General features: G+C 41.9%; 1 protein-coding gene across 4 annotated transcripts in view; it reads right to left on the bottom strand.

Moving 5' to 3' along the window:
- The window catches only part of CLEC16A (C-type lectin domain containing 16A), a 645,672-nt gene that overhangs the window by 8,599 nt on the left and 617,645 nt on the right, over window positions 1-19,428 (bottom strand). For 2 of the 4 annotated variants that reach the window (XM_085632125.1, XM_085632126.1), the window contains exon 23: window positions 4,179-4,302. The exons of the other annotated variants lie outside the window; for them this stretch is intronic. In XM_085632125.1, coding sequence (XP_085488251.1) covers window positions 4,226-4,302 — 77 coding nt within the window. In that variant the 3' untranslated portion in view covers window positions 4,179-4,225. The remainder of the gene's footprint in view (window positions 1-4,178; window positions 4,303-19,428) is intronic. 4 annotated transcript variants of the gene reach the window in all.

Raw genomic sequence — 19,428 nt, 5'->3', positions numbered from 1 at the left:
TTTTCTTTACCTCCCTCTTTAGGGTCGGGAGCTTTCCTTCTGTCTGCTTCAATCACACCTTTCGTTTCTCCACTTTCCCGTGCTTGGACGCCATCCCACACGGACAGGACTGATGAAGAGGACAGAGTTCTAGATGGCCATTACAAAAATGGGGTGACCCATGGTTGAAGGACCTGGGTGTAATCTTGATACCAAAAACAATGGTCCTAGACCAATTATTGATACATCAGAGCAATATGCTTCACTTAGTTAAATAATTTTCTGATCATGAGCTCGAAAACAGAAATCTTTTAAAGAACGGAGCTCACAATATTCAATATACAATTCAATCTAACAAAGAACAACATCCAAACCATTATAAGTTACTATACATACGTTTATTATTTTGCCAATTTGAAATATTGATAAGGCAGTACGAGGTTGCTCCAAAGGGAACGTGCATCAAACGAAAGTGATTAAAGGGTGAGTGAGTGAGACAAGGAATGGTAAATACATAGTAATAAGGACATTCAATTGAGTTAAACAGTGGGGATCGATTATAATTCACCGTCCAAAATCCAAAAACCTGGTCACATTTATCAATTTACAAAATTATGTTGTTATGCTTCAAATAAGTGACCCAGTGAGTGGTCTAGCACGAAGAACTGTTATGTGTCCCAGGTGGTAAAGGGAGGACGTCGACGTTTCGACCCGTCTTGATGGCCTTAGGAGTGCCGGATACTGCAACATTGCAGTCGTATTCGTTGCAGGACACCCGGGGCCCATTTGGTGGAACGTTTCACCAGGTTTGAACACAATGCAGATAGCCTGAGGTGGTGGGTTCTGGAAAAGGTAAAACCTAACCCTAGAGGAGGTGACTTTACTGATATACTAAATAAGCGAGAGTGTAGATGGATCCATCCAACGTATGTATAGTAACCTATAGTGGTTTGGATGTTGTTCTTTGTTAGAGTTCTAGATGTGCAGGGATGGTTTACATCACAGGGTAAGAGATGCAATTGTGCTCTGTATCTTAAATAGAAACGCGTTTTCATGCTGCTTTGTAATTATTTGCAGGTGAAGTGATTTACAAACTGTGTAACTTTATACTGCCTCCATTAATGGGCAATGTTTAATGTACATGACAACGGGCCCCTTTATTAACACCCTGACAATCTATTACAAGACTTTTCCACCACGTGGGAACCTACACTCACTCCTTCAAGGCGTGTTAGGTACAAACAAACTTGTACTGTCACCTGCTTTGCACGTAACTGATGGAAAATATGTACACTCTTGTGTGTTACTTGTTGTTAAATAGCCATTTGTGCATTCCATGTCTAACAGAGGCTGACTCAAAAACCCTTCCAAGTAGTGAACACAATATGCTCCCGGTAAATGGCACAGGACCTGGTACACGATAAGCCTAATAGCTAGGTACTTCAAAAAAGTTATTTTATTAAAAGTCAAAACATGAACTTCTCAAGTAATTTAGGGGATGCTCAGTTTGCTTCAGATCGCGAAGTTTAAGTATTTGTGCACAAGTAATGTTGCTTCAGAGCCAGTTTATCAGTGATGTACATGTAAACGCAACTCACATCTTTTGTTTTATCTATGGTTCCTGGACAAAGACTGGTGTTGCGAGATCAGTGTCCTCTTTTCCACCAAGGTTCTTCCCAATAACACTCACCCCGCTCTCTTTTTCGCCCATTCTGCCCTAGTCTCTTCCTCACAAACTTGCAACCGCCCTCTGTTCTCTACTCCCTCTCATATTCCTTCTCCCCTACACCATTCTTCTCTAACCGTCCCTTTCTCCCTGTCACCCACGCACACTTCTCTCTAAACCCTAATTCGCTCTCTCTGTCTCTCACGCACATATCCTGCTCCGATATCATGCTCTCTCCTCCCCGACCCTTTACAGCAACTGCTTTTCTTTTTTTTTAATTCCTTTTTCCATTGTTGTCATTTATTTTCCACCTCCCCTCCCGCCTAACATATTTCTCATTTCCTGGTTCTCCAGTGCTGCGAGTTCATACGAATAGCAATAGCACTGTGCAAATATAATCACTCCACTCAAAACAAAACAAGTAAAAAACATTGTAATTTACAACGCCAATAGCTATAACTTTCACAAATGTGAGACCAATTGCATTGTAAATGCTTGGTTACTTGTGCAAGAGGGAAAAGGGTAACTGGTGTTAGCGCTATCACAAACATTTTTGCATTAAACTGAACGTGAACCTAACCAAATTTGCTCTACTGTTCAATGTTTAAATAAATAAGGTGCAAAAAAACTGTTTTCGATTTTTTTAAACATGAAAGGGGAAATTGGGTTTGAGGCAAAATCAGTTTGCTGGATGTTTATTAAAAGCTGCATCAATCGTGCAAAATTCATTCTTTTAGCAAAGGTGTTTCAATAATCAATTTTTTTAAAACTTTTTTGCACAAGTAAAAGCAAAAGGGCCATTTTTAAAACCGTATCACAATTAACTTTTATTTTGCCCGAGATCTCAAGCAACTGTGTAATATTAATTGGGGTACATTCTGTTTGCTGGACTCCCTATTATTAAAGCAAAAAAAGAGCAAAAGGGCATTTACTCTATTTATACCTAGTGCAAAACTTCAGTAAAGTAAGGGTATAATCAAAGGTATATCTTAAGCTTTTCATCTCACAAATAATTAACATTCTGCTACTAAAGAACAGAAGATGTGTAACAGCTCACAACTCCGTACCGTTTGATATTAAAGTTTGTCAAATATGCATGTATGCTGTTTATAGTAAACACATTTATCGTGTTTGATTTGAAAGATTAGATGGACGAAATACGTTACAATAAATCAAACCTGATAAGACGAATTCTAAAATGAAAACGCTCTAACATGTCAATCAAGTACAAGCGGCATTTAACATTTGATCTATCTCTTGCAACCTGTAAATAAGAGCATTTTAATGATTTCTACCACATCCAATAGTCCATTAAGAAAAAAGGGGCCATGCAGCATCAGTTAATACACAGAGCAAAAGCAGCAGGGAAAATAACAAAAGGTGAAAACGGTATGGTGGGTGCAAATCAAGACATGCTTAGCACACTGAAAATGGGAACAGAAAATGAAGCACAACATGACAAAGTCTTGTTGTCGCTAGATGGGCACAACGCATTCTCCAATCAGATTACAAACTAGTACTAGTACATATTAGTATCAACCTACAAAACAATCAATTTCATTATATTTGCTTCAACGGCAATCAAAAAAGGTTATGCTATTGACCAATTTTCCTACGTCAACCACTGGATCTTCATGGATTGTTGTATTGAATTGAGGCCGTTTGTGGCACTTCCATATCTGTTCCATTAACTTCTACCTTGAGGCAAAGCCAGGAAGACAACAATGAGCAACTGTATCTTCTGGTCCTCTAGCTACAGAAGTCTCTGTCGTATTTGGTCAAAAGATTCAATGGACTGGCTTGCAACAAGATACAATTCAAGGCAAACACAAAGATGTAAAATAACTTAGCTTTACTCATCCCAGTAAAACTAGTTTGCTAGTTACATCTTAGTTAGGGAGGTCAGGGTTGTAAATTGTCTTTTTACTGTCACATACCAAATGTCACTTACGAGAGCATGGAGGAGGATAATGCAGATCCTGCTACCACGAAATTTAGGAGACGACCAGTAATTCACTGATGGATTTATTGGAATTCAGAAGATCTGCTTGTGATATCTCGGCAATTATACTACAGCTTTCATAAAGAAAATTTAATTTTACATATATTTAAAACATGGGTCTACACTCTTCTACGCAGCATTCTGGATGACAAAGTCAAGGTATCTTTTTGCATCTATCAGAAGACAGACAAAGGCAGCAAAATTAGGCAACTTAATTGTACTGCAATATTTTTGTAAGGTTTAACATAAAAATGGTTTGCCGCGGAACATTATTTAAATTGAAGTGCGCCTACTGGTTTATCTCATTTCGCCTGTTAGTAACATATGGTACCAATGTCAAATTTACATAAAGAATACACTACATCTATTCTGGAATGTGATATAGCTATTTTCATTTTGTAGGTTGATACTAAACCGTACTAGTAAAGATTCAAACTGCATCTATAGCATTGACAGCTAAAAGAATAAAGCATACCATGACTATGCTCTAAATAATATGCTGAGCTTGTGAAATTGTATGGAGAAACCTGCCTGAAATTGTTTTGTGCAAGTTGCGGTTGCAGCTGCTGCTTGAAGGCCTAAACCCAGTGTCCACCATGACTGTCAGCCTCCGACAGACTAAACACTCTTCGTCGTCCTTTCCTGCCCGACCTTACTAGAGGAAAACACAGTGACAGATCATAGGTGGGCTTTGGAAAATGGAACAAAGACAAGGAAAACAGGAATGAACAGTGAGGACACATGTTATAGGGAACATAAGCAACTAAAGAGGAGGATATTGCACCTTAACGACTGTTAAAGGAATATCATTTTTAGCATTCTGAATCAATAAAACGCCTACACGCCATTAACACGGAAACATTATATGTGCCTACTAGCAAATGCCGCCAAAGGTAATGAGTATTTTAATTAGTGGCACACAACTCATGGGGGCAGACAAAAATATGAAGAGAAAAACAAATAGCAAAAACCATCAACACTTTAATGGCGGCAGCCAGTTTCAAGCAGATAGGCTAAAGAACCTGTAATGTTAAACTGCGCATTAGTGGTTGGTTAAACTGATAATATGCAAAAGATGCTACAACTAATCATGTTAATGTGTTTTTATCAGTACTTATTACTGGTGACTATCAATTCATTTACATAGTCCAACAAGATAACGAGATTTAACGCTGCCTGTGCATTAGTACAACATCACATGCTTTGGATAAACATGCACTTAAATACAAACCCGAGTACAAGCAAGGTTGAGCAGTTTCTATGAGTAATATAATTAAAATGTAATAGCACCAGCATCTTCCTTAAAACTGTTTATATAATGAAAACTGAAATGTACTGGCCTACAGACACACTCAAATGCAGGTTCTGCAGTTAGCAGGAGAGATCAACTTAACTTTATGTTGACCATCACTGTTAGCCGTAGACCTTCTCATACTAGAAAGCGTAAAACTACTTTGTAGCATGTTAAAAACCTCTTCCTGGACCAGACCCTTTTCAAGCTCTTCAGTGGTAGGAGATGGTCTATTGGTTAAATTGAATTTAGAGTGGATGGTGGTAGAGAACCTAAATCTAGTTTGCTTTAAATATATTCAATTACTCTTTTTAACATTTAGAGAGTGCCCTTCTCAACCCATAAAAGTATTAGAGAACAGACCAGAACATAAGATGCTGGAGTCACCACGAATTCTAAACCTGGCACTCTTCTATTTCCACTTTCTGGGAACAAGAAAAAAAAGGAAATTAAATGGCTTTGGATATCTATGCTTCACAAAAACATGTTCTTCATGTTTTTTCCAGACACCTGTTACTAACCTGCACATTACTTTAAGAATATCCATTTAAGGAACACAGCCTCCAGATGGCATGAAAAGTAGCCCCTGGATTTGCCTTGAACGTGCCCTTAATAGGCTGTATCGGCAAAAGTGGAATAGTGCCAGACTTCTATGATATTGCTTAGGGTATATATTGATCGAAATTGTAACCAGTTATCAGTAGGATGTTCCAGAGGTTGTTATAGTAATTCACACTTTCTAATATATTCCATAATCGTCTAACCACTCCAGACTTCTGTACACAATTCTGTGATATCTTTGAAGCTAAACTGGGATCAGGAGGCACACTAATGATTGTGTGACCCAGACTCTAGTCTGGATTACCTGCAACTTGGAGAAATCAAACCATGCCACTCATGTACCAGAGTTCTGATGTAACTACTTGGGATCCTGCATGATTCAAGATCATGCCGCAAAGCTCATACAAATAGGATGAACTGTGTAGACATCCATCTTTTCTTATATTTTAGTAACATTTGGTATTGGTACATGTATCGCAAACAGCATTTGTATCTTACAATGGATTTATGCTGGACTTGCATGTCATTGAATTTGCTGATATTTAATTTTTGGTACTTAATTTATGGCAATAAAATCCCTGAAAAAATAGACTTGGGTATGCTGTCAGTGCTACACTGAAAAAAGACAGCTGTAAACTATCTGAAAGAAAAATAATTATCTAGCGGTGCAATTCTAAATATCACTACAGGTAGGTGTAATAGATTTATATTGTGAAGGTTTACTGGATGCCTTCCAGAGCAGACATAAAATAACACTCTTGGCACAAAATCAAAGGTGATACTTAAGTAAATTATAGCAGTGGTGTTCTTCCACAACAAGAACTTTCTTGTAGCCATTCAGGATGGAAGACGTATCTGCAGATTCACTAAACACATCCATGTGACGATTTTTTAATATAGCAGTGATCAAGGAAAAGGCTGTGGAGTACGAAACTGATATTGAGAAGACCTAAAATGGCATTCCAAATAGGCTGAATCTATTAGAAGACAATAAGAGTAGAAATGCCTGAGTTTCTGATTATTTCGGATTCTCTGTGTGTCAGTCCGTGGGTTCTAAGAGAAGCAGTTTTAGTTTTCTTTAGGAGGTTTTGAAGAGGGGGCTCAGGAAGCAGAATGGATTGCTGAAAGTGAAAACACTAAGAGTAATACCGAATGGTTTTTGGGAGAAAATATCAACCGGGGGGGAATTTCTCACTGACTGCTGGGAGGAAGGGGATCACTTACTTTTGGAATATGTATGAGAAAAGCTTTCTATTTGAGTTTCCCACATATTTAAGGCCTTACACAGAGTAAAAGTCAGAAGAGCGTTTAGTCATGGAACAAACAGATGAATAGAAAATTACAGCAGTCTCGCAAAATGGGTTCTAAGCACATGTCCAGCGCATTATATATATATGCCTGGTGTTAGAGTGCGCTTTCGTTTTTGGATGAACTTGAAAAGGTATTTAACGGCTGTCCCGCCGTGAAAGTCGCACCGCCATGTCAAGGTTAGTGGTGCTGCAGGGGCACAGAACTTATCGCTGCCTCACCGCGGCCACAACAGATGGTAAAGAGACTGTGTTTTAATGTTGGGGGCCCACTGGAGGGTTTTTACAATAATCATAATTAGCAGCTAACGGAGCACGCCCACTGGAGGGTAGAAATAATGAAATAGCACTACAAGACCCAATGTGCACGGCGTGAAAGTGAACTCACCTGAGAGAATCCCACTGGAGGGAAAGATATCGCCGTTGTTTGTTAGTGTTTCCGTTACCTGCGATGCCTGTGAACAAGAGCCAGGAGGCTTGAAACGCGTAAGGCAAAGAAATTATCCTGACAGCAAATGCTCAGTTTTGCTCCTGCAATCAATAGAGCACTGGAAAGTGACCTGTTGTTGGAGTGCGCTTTCGTTTTTGGATGAACTTGAAAAGATATATATATATATATTCAATGAAAAAACCATAGGTTTCACACATGTTACAGTTAGCTGGACATTTCACTCGTAAAAAACCATTGAAATTCCCCCGTTATAGTTAGTGCAGGCAACTATAACTCACGCGACCGCAATCCTCTGCTGATGCTAATACTGTATTTAGACACTTATTTGCCCATGTCTTCTTCCATTAAATTTTAGCTATACATATATTACAAATATTTTTTTTTCATAAAGACACATATGTCATCAGCAGAGGATTGCAGTCGCGTGAGTTATAGTTGCCTGCACTAACTATAACGGGGGAATTTCAATGGTTTTTTACGAGTGAAATGTCCAGCTAACTGTAACATGTGTGAAACCTATGGTTTTTTCATTGAATTTGCAAGGTTTTTTAAATGCTAATTCCTAACTATAACGTGTGTGAAACCTATGTTTTTTTCAGTGAATTTGTACGTTTTTTAAAATGCTAAGTTACTTTACGCCGTTCGTGGCGTGCGCGCCCACTTCACGCACCGCGTGCCCACGTTACTCTGGATGGGCCATGTACGCACGATGCGCTTCGCGCACCGTCCGCACACGGACATATTATGCGCTTCGTTGTGAAAGGTTATCTATTATTTGTTCTATTGAATAATATCCCAAGCACACAAGGAACACCTTCGGGCACCTTTTGCACACGGGGTGGGGCAATTGTGGATATTGTTTTTTTTTATTTATTTTTTTACCGTACGCGTACGTTAAGCGTAATCGGCGTTTTTAAAAAAAAAAATATATATATATTTTTTGGCCTTGGGGGTTCTTTTGGGACACCCAAACCATGGCTATGTGGTTAGGAGCTGTCTAGCCTGCCCCTTTTCGTGTTATCCAGCTTTGTTTTTCCTCCCCCCCTCAGAGTGCGAGAGAGAAAATGGCGGCAGACACTTCCTGGTTTCGACCGATTCGAATGTTTACTAAGATCTAACAGCCAATCAGAATCGCGCTTGCGCACGTCACCGTACGCGTACGGTAAGCTTACCATAAGCGCACGGTAAGCGCACCGTAAGCTGCCACAGATATATATATTGATTTAAATGCTATTTTCTCTGGAACTACTGAACAGATTTACACCAGACCTACAAAAGGCACTTCCTTGACCTGTAGACTACCTCTCTGCCAAATTTCAAGTAACTCTGTTCAGCCGTTCGGGCTGTAGCTGTGTCTAAAGGTCCTATGGAAAAATGCATGGGGAAAACGCGTTTTGGGACCCCCCTTTTTTCTCAGCCCCCGCTTGACGAATCCCCCCGAGACTTTCAGGGTAGGAGCGGACCGTAGCGCCCCATTAGTTTTGAAAATTTCGCGAGGATTCGTCGACCGGCGCCAAAGTTATTCAAAATAGAATGTTGCGGTTTTCCTATGGAAACAGGGTCCTAACTATAACTATCTACTGGCGACCGCCAGTAGATAATATATATATATATTATCTACTGGCGGTCGCCAGTAGATAGTTATAGTTAGGACCGTGTTTCCATAGGAAATCCGCAACATTCTATTTGGAATAACTTTGGCGCCGGTTGACGAATACTCGCGAAATTTTCAAAATAGGTGGGGCGCTCCGCTCCGCTCCTACCCTGAAAGTCTCAGGGGGATTCGTCAAGCGGGGGCTGAGATAAAAGGGGGGTCCCAAAACACGTTTTCCCCATGCAATTTTCCATAGGGACCTTTAGTCCAAGGTACAGCCCGAACGGCTGAACAGAATTACTTGAAATGTGGCAGAGAGGTAGTCCTCAGGTCAGGGAAGTGCCTTTTGCAGGTCTGGTGTCAATCTGTTCAGTTGTTACTGAGAAAATCAAAAGTAAAATCATATACATATGTGGGCGGAGCCTAACCACATATCTCATCCTGAGATCTGATTGGCTGTCAGCACTTCATCCAAGAAGTGTTGGCAGCCATCTTGGGACCAATATACATGATAGCACCTCATTAAAAAGCATTGCAGTTAATAGAAGGTTTTAAGACTTTAGTTACATTATAAATCATTTGTTGATGGTACCATACTCATTTTAGGAATTGTGGTATGTTCTAAGGTGATTTCACCATGTGAAAAAGCCTTCTGCTGGGATATCATGATTGAGAGAAAAATATTTTCTCATGCTTTTCCCACAGAGGTTTGGAAGGTGATCTATAAGCTAAACTGAGAGCTTATTTTCTGTAAATTCACATTATCTTTCTCAGTCATGTGAGAATGAAGTCTGACATTCTCAGTAAAACATGTACATCCAACAAGGGCAGAGACTGTCAGTTGATTCCTTTGTGTTCTACTGCAGCTTCCCAGAGTGTTCCAAAGAACAACTAGAGCGCTAACAGTCCTACTTATGATAAAAGTATGGCACACCTGAAGCCATCTTGCTTGGATTAAAGTGGTAACTCTTAAAACATTTAATTTAAAAAGGAAAAAAATGAGGGGGTTCATTTTTCCATAAAAAGTATGATTAGTGCTGCAGAAAGAAAAATTAGGGCACATTTTGAGTGACTTCTCAAATCCTCTTCTATTTCATTATAAAATTCTGACATGCAGACTGAAACATGCACTTTCAATACCAGCAGCAGTTTTCCCTGGTGAGCAGTAGCTTTACTACAGTGATCGAATGAGCAAAAAGAGTGCTAACATTCTGAATTTATGGCAAATGTGTGACACATCTGAATGCCTTCTTGATGGAATCAAAGTAAAAAACTGAAAGTATTTCCTACTGAGGAGACTGCAGTAAATGAGGAAATTAGGAAACTTCATAACAAATAAGTCTCCCAAGATGGCCACCAGAGACAAAAGAGCCCAAATGTAGCCCAAATATCACCCAGATGTAGCCCAAGTGTAGCCCAATGACAGAATGTCCCAGAGTGTTCTTAAAAACAACTAGAGCGCTTACTGACTTCATTATGACAAAAGTATGGCACACCTGAAGCCATCTTGATTGGAATAAACTGGTAACACTTAAAACATTTAATTTAAAAAGGAACACAATGAGGGGGTTCATTTTGCCAAAGAAATTATGATTAATGCTGAAGAAAGAAAATGAGGGCACATTTTGAGTGACTTCTCAAATCCTCTTCTATTTCATTAGAAAATTCTGACATGCAGACTGAAACATGCACTTTTAATACCAGGAGCAGACTTCCATGGTGAACAGTAGTTTTACTACAGTGATCTAATGAGCAACTAGAGTGCTAACATTCAGAATTTATGGCAAATGTGTGACATATCTGAATATCTTCATGATGGAATCAAAATAAAAAACTGAAAGCATTTCCTACTGAGGAGACTGTAGTACATGAGGAAATTAGGAAACTTCATAACAAATAAATCTCCCAAGATGGCCACCGGAGACAAAAGAGCCCAAATGTAGCCCAAAATCACCCAGATGTAGCCCAAATATAGCCCAATGACAAAACACTTATTATTTTGTGTTTTTGCAGTGTTATATAGTGCAGACTTGTCAGGTATTGGAGTGCTTTACATGAGCATTGGTTTCATCACACAAGAACAAATTCATTTTGGTTGTAGACATGGGGAGAAGAAGTGATTTGACCAGAATCACAGAATGTCGAGCTGAAGCAGAAACTCAAACCTGGTTCCCCAGTTGCAAAGTCTGCAGTTCTGGAAGTAACACCACATCCTCTCCCCTAAGTGCAACATTTAATCAAGTGGTCAACTGGATAAAAAAACATAAAGGTAACAAATAATTTGAAAGTGCTTTGTCGCTATTTGAAAACTCAGAAAATATGTCCTTATTTTAGTCTTTTAGAGCACTAACCATAATTTTGATGCCAATAAGACCCTCTCATATATGTAATTTCTAAAGGAAATGCTCTAGGTATTACAGTTTTGATTACATCAAGATGACGTCAGGCGTTCCACACTTTTGTAATAAATACAGAATGTTAGCAGTCTAGTTGTTCATTAGGATACTGTTGAGAGGCAGAGGCCAGGGGCACGGACTCTGAAAATTGAAGGCAGGTAGGAGGGTGCAAAGGCAACAATTTAACCACACTGAGCAGGCAGGAAGGGCCGTGGCAGCACAACAGACTATGGAGGGCAGTGGAAAGGGGGGCAGGGGCAACAATACAGGACTTGCAAGAGAGGCTGTGGCAATGTAATAGACCATTGTGGGCAGAAGGAAGAGGCAATGGTAGTACAACCATACATGCCAACAGACCCGATTCAGCCAGGAAACGTCCAATGTTTTTAAGCTCAAATGGGCTTTATTTGATCTGTCTCCTGTCTACAATCTCCTCTTTTTCAATGTAACTCAAAGGGGAAAATCAATACCCCAGTTTTTTTTCAAAATCTCCCTCTTATCAAGTTCAAAATGTTCGCAAGTATGGTACATTGGATCATGGAAGGAAATGGGGTAGGGACATGGACTTGGATAACAGAGGACAGGAGGGACATGGAGAGGTGCACCAAACTGACCCTGCAGGCATCGGGGTTTGCAGCAGCACAATACACCACACAGGGCATGCGGGACGGGAGTGCAGCACAACAGTCCATAGAAAGCAAGAGGGAGGGGACAGGACCATGCACATGGACAACAGAGAACAGAGGGGCAAGAGGCAATGGTAGCTAGCTGACCATAATGGACAGACAGGAGAGAAAGCTGCAGCATAACAGACCATAAAGGGCAGGAGGGACGGATCAGGGGCATTACAATGGAACAGACAAGCCAGGAGGGAGGGAGCAGGGGTCTGCACATGTAAACAGAGGGCTGGGGGCAAGGGGGCAGGGCAGGAGCAGCAAGATAGCCATGGAGGTCAGGCAGGATGGGCACTAGAGGCAAGACACCATGAAGAGCAACAGTGAGACTGTGATGGCATACACACAGACCATGGAGGGAAGGTGGGAGGGGTTCAGGGGCAGCTAACTGACCACACAGGGAAGGTGGGAGGGGCCATGGCAGCACAGAAGACCATGCATGGCAAGTGGGAGAGTTAGTGGCAGCACAATGGCTATGATGGGCAAGAAGGAGGGTGCAGGGGCATGCACAAAGGACGATGGAGGATAGAAGGGAGGGTCAGGACCTGTGCACAGACAAGAAAGTTCAGGGGAAGGGGCCTCACAACAGACCGCACGGGGCAGGCAGGAGGAGCAGTTGCAGCACAACAGACCAGGGAGGGCAGAAGGGTGTGGCAGTACAATGGACCATGTAGGACAGGAGGAAGAGGATAGGGGCATGGCATGTGGACAGGCAGGGTGGAGGTGGCAGGCACAGGTTACAGTCATCTGACAATGCTAGGCAGGTGGGAGGGGAGTTGGAGCTCAACAGAACACTCAGAGTAGATAGGAGTGGCAGGACCATGGAACATGGTGGGCAAAAAGGATGGAGCAGGGGCATGCAAAAAGACATCGGAGGGCAGGGGGAAGGAGAATAGGGGCAGCAAGCTAAGCACAGAGGCTAGGCAGGAGGTCAATGATGGGCCATAGAATTGGGCAATGGAGGGCAGGAGGAGTGGACTGGTACATCATGCTAAATGGAGGGCGGTGGCAGCACATCAGACCATGCATGGCAGGAGGGAGGAGGCTAGTCCATGGATTCAGACAACAGAGGATAGGGAGGAGGTGGATGGGGTAGCAAGCTAACTGTTCAGAGAAGGTGGGTATTAGGAACTTTATTGTTTTTAAAATGTGTGTCTGAGCGAACTACTTAAAATATGAACAAGCATGCAGCATAATCTCACTTTTATTCAGGAAGAAGAGGACGTTTGTGACTGTGACTCTGGGCTCACTTGGCAGAAACACCCCCTGACCCTCCACCCCCCATCGCAAAATGTAATGCCCGTGAAAAGGGTAGGTGGACGCAGTGTTATATAGAACATAGTTCTGAGAGCACGATTGAAAATGAAAACTAGATATAATATATGGTATAAACTAGGCACCAAAAAGTGTGATATAAGATTAACCGGGCGTGAAATATAATATGCAATACATTGTGCGCAATGACAGATTCATTGTAGAGCGCAAGATAGCACAGGCACTAGCGCGTGCTATGCGATATGCACCTTGGAGTGTAATATGCACAGGGCAGTGTTGTGTAACCTAACTAGTCTCTAAAGTTGTAATATAAAATATGTGCTGGGGAGTGTAACGTTGCATATGCACTGTGACAAAGATATGGATCCCAGATTGTAATATGTATGGCATAGCACTGTGCGTTATAACATAGGCATCGAGGAAGGCACGTTAGATGGGGCAATATAACCCGTGCGAAGACAAGTGTGGCATGACATATTCACGGGGTGGTGTTACAGTGCACATGGGCTAGAGAGTGTCATAGCATATGCACTAGCTAGTGGAATACAACACAGAGGTGTGTGGCACTCAGCAGGCAATGGTGGGTGTAACACAGCATTGGGCTCTGCCAGGAGCGTGCTGTGACTCTCAAGTGATGTTCGTCCCCTTTCCAGAGAGTAAAATAAAAAGTATTACACATCCGGCAGTGGATGTGTGTTTTATTAACCGTGAGGGGGGTTTCTTGCATAGTTTTTGTCGAATTTTTGTTGAATCCCCTTTGAATGGCTTGGTGTGCATGTGTATTAAATGTGCCCGTCAACAGCTACCCATGTTTGTATAAATAAACGACAAGGGTGTCTACCGGGATTAGGCACGGTAGGGCATCAGACATGTCAGAGCTTCACTAGTGGTGTAAATACATTCCACGTGGATTCATTGTATGCATAGTCGCCTTTTAATGAATATCACGCAAATCGTCATGGTGTTAGGTAAGTACGGTTTGTCCAGCATGTCCTAGGTGTGTCTATAAATATATATTTTTTAAAAATAATAAAAAACAGTGGCCGGCCCTGGGGATTGGGGTCAAAAAAATATAATTAGGAGACAGGCCCTGGGGGATGGGGTCATCAGGGCCAATAAATTAGAATAAGAAGGGGAACCACGCAGTTCCCTTCTTAAAAAATTAAAATAAATAAAAGACTGGCATCGTGCCGGAGGCCACGCCCCCTCCTTGCAGCACTCTGCAAACGCGCCCCCTGGCGAGTTGTAAGTTGGGGAATTAATTCCTCTTCAATACTGAGGGTCCCTGAGGGCCAACTAGCCCAACAGGCATCTCCAGTATGCGCCAGGGAGCTGCGCTGCAGACAGGTGTTCTGAGGCCAAGCCCTTTTTACACCTCTCTGCAACGCAGCTCTGTGGCGCTTACTGGAGGTACCTAGTGGTCTAGTTTGACCCTAAGGACCCTTAGGATTCAAGGGGACCTAATCTCTCATCTTAGAACAGCCACAGGGCGTGTTTACACAGTGGTGAAGGGAGGGGACGGGGCCTGAGGTGACGTGTGCAAACACGCACTATGGCACGTTTTAAATTGGGGATATAATTTTCCTTCAATACGGAGGGCCCCTGGGGGCTAACTAGCCCACCAAGTGCTTCCAGTAAGCGCCACTGAGCTGCATTGCAGAGAGGTGGTCCAGGCCGTGCCACTTTTTACACCTCTCTGCAACGCAGCTCTGTGGCACTTACTGGAGGTACCTAGTGGGCTAGTTGGACCCTAGGGACCCTCAGGATTCAAATGAACTTAATCTCCCAACTAAAAACGGACACAGGGCGTGTTTACACAGTGGTGAAGGGAGGGGACAGGGCCTGACTTAACGTGTGCAAAAACGCCCTGTGGCCTGTTTTAAGAGGTAGTTTTAATCCCCCTGCCCTATTATATACTAGGGGCTTACAGAGGAGGTCATGCTAATCACAGGGGGACCCCCAACGCATAATGTTCCCTAGTGTATGTAGGTGTTTTCACTGTATTCTAAGTGTCTTTTAACATAGCACTGGCTCTAGGACTGGTTAGTCAGACTCAGTTACCACCAGTAACCGTCTGAAAAAGTTGAGGGTACAGGATGATTTTGCAACAAGGCTTCTTTCTGCTCTTCTTTTTGTTCTTTCTGCACGTTATCCTTCTTCCTGCACTTTTCTTCGTCTTTGAGGACTTCTGTTGCTTCTTTCTGCACTTCTTTTTTTTCTTTCTGTGCATTTTTTCTTCTTTCTTCATATGTCCTATCTCTGTAGGCATAGTTAGAAATTAGCATTTAAAAAACCTTTGAAATTCACAGAAAAAACCATAGGTTACAGGCGCGTTATAGTTAGGAATTAGCATTTAAAAAACCTCAGAAATTCACTGAAAAAACCATAGGTTTCAGGGGTGTTATAGTTAGCTGGACTTTTCACTTGTACAAAACCATTGAAATTCCCCCGTTATAGTTAGTTCAGCTAACTATAACTCGTGCGCCCGCAATGCACTGCTGATGACGTCACATATTACATCACTCATGACATGGTCAGTGACATCACTCATGACATCACTGATGACATCTCAAATGACATCACTGATGACATCACTGATGACATCATCCTTGTGATAGAGTGGCAGACCTCCTCTCACCCTAATATAACCTTTGATACACACATTCAAAAATAGAGACTAAACTTTTCAAAACAATGGACATACCAATACCAGTTACAACAACCTCTTCAGTAATTCTAAGATCCACATACACATCCACTCATTCACCAACAGTCCTATACAGTCACTCATACATGTACTCACTAATCATATGTACTCATACACCTATACATCCTGTTACACAATGCCACTCATCCATAGAGTTACTCACACACATAGTCACTCATGCTAATAAAGAATCAAACATACATTTACTTGCATATACAGTTATACACACACCACCACACTTACTTCTACGGAAACTTACACATACTTAGTCTTTTAAACAATCACTTATAGAAACACATACTTATTCATACAGGAACTCTTTCAATCTCTCACTCTCACATATACTCACTTATATACACCAATAGTCACATATACTAGTTTAAAACATATGTAGTTACTCATAAAGACACTATTGAGACAGTCATTCACTCACTAACACACCCATACACACACTCATCCACCCATACAGTCCTGCACACATGCTGTCTTCAACACATACAAAGAGTGAGTCACTCATTCATGCACCTATGCACTACGTAATACCCCTCACCGAACCATGCAGACACTCAGACTGATACTCAAAAAACCAACTAATAACCTATATAGACACCTATGTAGCTACTCACCAACCCATGCAGCCACTTATACACAAAGTGAGAGACTGATACAGATATTTACATATTTAAACATTACTCACTAAGCCATGTATTCACTATGATACACTTAATTAGTCAGTTACACAATCAATTTTTCAAAAACAAATCATCCATTTAGACACTTATATACCCATTTATTCTTCCATCGACCTTGAGATATACATATATAAAACATATTTAATTTTCAGAAAAACACACATTCACTGGATGATGTCATCAGTGATGTCATTTGAGATGTCATCAGTGATGTCATGAGTGATGTCACTGACCATGTCATGAGTGATGTAATATGTGACGTCATCAGCAGTGCATTGCGGGCGCGCGAGTTATAGTTAGCTGAACTAACTATAATGGGGGAATTTCAATGGTTTTGTACAAGTGAAAAGTCCAGCTAACTATAACACCCCTGAAACCAATGGTTTTTTCAGTGAATATATATATATACATATATATATATATATATATATTTTTTTCAAACAAAAAAGTTGCCGCTCCGAATGGTTGTACTCGCTGGAGGTCTGGCCACAAGCAGGGCTGCTCCTTCAAAACATCTCCCCACAGACGCGCCGCCTACGCTTTTCGGGATACCTCCCTTCCTCTGGGCGGCATGAACACCAAATGAGGAACACCAGCAGTTTGATAAGGAAATCCCACCTTTATTTTCAGAGTAGCCCCAATAAGAATCAGGTGAGTAATAGAGCAAGGCATGATGGGATTTGAAGTCTTTTTAAATTCACATATCCATGTGGGCGCCGGGGTCCCATTAGTGCAAATAACTCGTGGGACAAACAATGTTCGAGGCGCGTGGGTTCATCTTGCACGTGAGGCACCACATTCACTTCCTGCGGCTCCTTCTGTTCAGATGCCACTGCCTCCTACCCTGGTTTCAAATAGCAACCATTATTGACTCACCAGAGTTCAGATAGTATAGTCACTGTAGAGATTACTTTATCAGTGCCTTTTGGGTCAGGTCAGACTTGACCTGCCAATTAAACTTGCTGGAGCTGAAAAACATCCTGGTGCTGGTGTCAAAGTGCAGGGAAAACAGCATTTTTTGTCAAGCTCTTTCTTAGCCTGGATTAAGCCTGAACATCTACTTCAGTTATTCTGTGAAAGAGGGTGTCTAATGGTCTAACAAGCACTCCAAGAATACCTTGCAGCTCACCACAATTGCCACATCCTTGGCAGCATGAGTGAGAGAACCACCTTTCTCATGCATCATTTTGCCATAAATCTCTAGGCATTTTTCTGTTTGCTCGTATGAAAGGACAAACCTTGCCTTGCCCTTTAGGGATGGTGCCAATTTCACAAAAGACTGACCTAAGGATTCTCAGAAATGAAGATAGGGCTGTCTTTGTGAATCCAATATTTGTTGTCCGGAGACTTTGAAGCAGCTAGGTCAGAAGAGGCTTCATTCTTGGTGAGGGCCGCCCAAGCATTGCTCAAGTACAGGTCTCATCATCTACATCTGGGTTTGGCCACCAATCCACACCTAGGCAATGTGTGCAGAAGTTCTACGAGATAAATCAACTAGAGTTTTGCCCACTTATAATGGTCCGGCTGATGACACTTATAATGCCTTGCCGTGAGTCTGGTAGGGGCAGCTGGACTGGAAGAGACAGTGTGGTTTTAAGAGACTAAACATCTGATGTTAGACTCTATAACTGAAGCACAGTTGCTTTTTACCTTGGCACACAGGAATGAGTCTTAGGAAGGAACATATCTATGTTGGTAAGTACTGAGTGTGGATTCAAGGAAAGCAGAAAAAAGTGAATATGTCTGAGTCCACCTAACCAGAGAGGCAGACTACCAAGGGGAAATCTGATGCAAGTCCTGAACCCAGCAGTGTGATCCTAGAGAGAGGCCTTTGCTAGGGGACCGAGTAATGAAAGGTGCCAAGGCGATAGAGAGATAACAGGTGGTAATCACAAAGGTCTTTTACTGGAGTCAGAGAGTGAGACTCCTAGCTGTGTCGGCAGCACAACATCCAAATGAGGTCCCAAATGGACAAATGAGCAAGCTGGAGGATATCCCGAATTCAAAGGTGCGGTGTTAGACTGGATACCTCAATCCAAGGCTGGCTGTGGGCATGGGCGAACTGGGCCCAGCCTGGGGGTGCCAATATTCTGAGGGGCGCAGCAGGTAGCTACCTGACTTAATGAAAACAGCAGCTTGCCCATCCCACCTGGTCTCAATTAGGTCCTGTTAAAGAGCCTTAATGTACCTCAGCGTAACTGTTAGCACCCCATCAAACCCTGCTCATCTCCCATCTACCTCACACAGCAACGACACAGTGCCTCACATCAAACCCCTACTTTTCTTTCCGCCCAGGGTGTTGTCCTCTGTCAATCTGATTTAGGGCCGGCCCTGGGTCGATCTCATCTCGGCACGTGTAGGAAAAGGTAGCAGATTCATAAGTGACAAAGTAGATCTGAACTTCCATACTGCTCTGGACTTGGCTCCTGGAGAACTCTGTGATATGTGAGGTGAAGCCTGGCGGAAAGTGAAAACTCATGGCACACAAGCCTGTCCTGGGGAAACACACACTTCCCATTCCTTTCAGAAACACATCACATTTGCTCAGGCCTCTTAAATGAAAATGCTGCAGAGAATAATAGACTGAGATGCAAAAGTTTAATAAATGAAGTAACAATGTGGCTGATTTTATTTATAACAAAGCATGCTTAAGAGACTTAGCAAGAATTATAAGTAAAGGCAACTCATGTTCTTTAACATTATGAACACTAAACCACGCAGTATATTAAAGAATATTCGTAAAGCTACCTATTGAGCGCAATTAAACATAACTGTCTGATTCACTAACGATCCCTCACATAATACTGTTAAGATACTGGCTGCCATGAAAATA

Source organism: Triturus cristatus, chromosome 10 (genome assembly GCF_964204655.1).
Source record: "Triturus cristatus chromosome 10, aTriCri1.1, whole genome shotgun sequence".
NCBI classification, from domain to species: Eukaryota; Metazoa; Chordata; class Amphibia; order Caudata; family Salamandridae; genus Triturus; species Triturus cristatus.
Note: the sequence above shows the minus strand (reverse complement) of the source record. Positions and strands in the feature narration are given on the sequence as shown.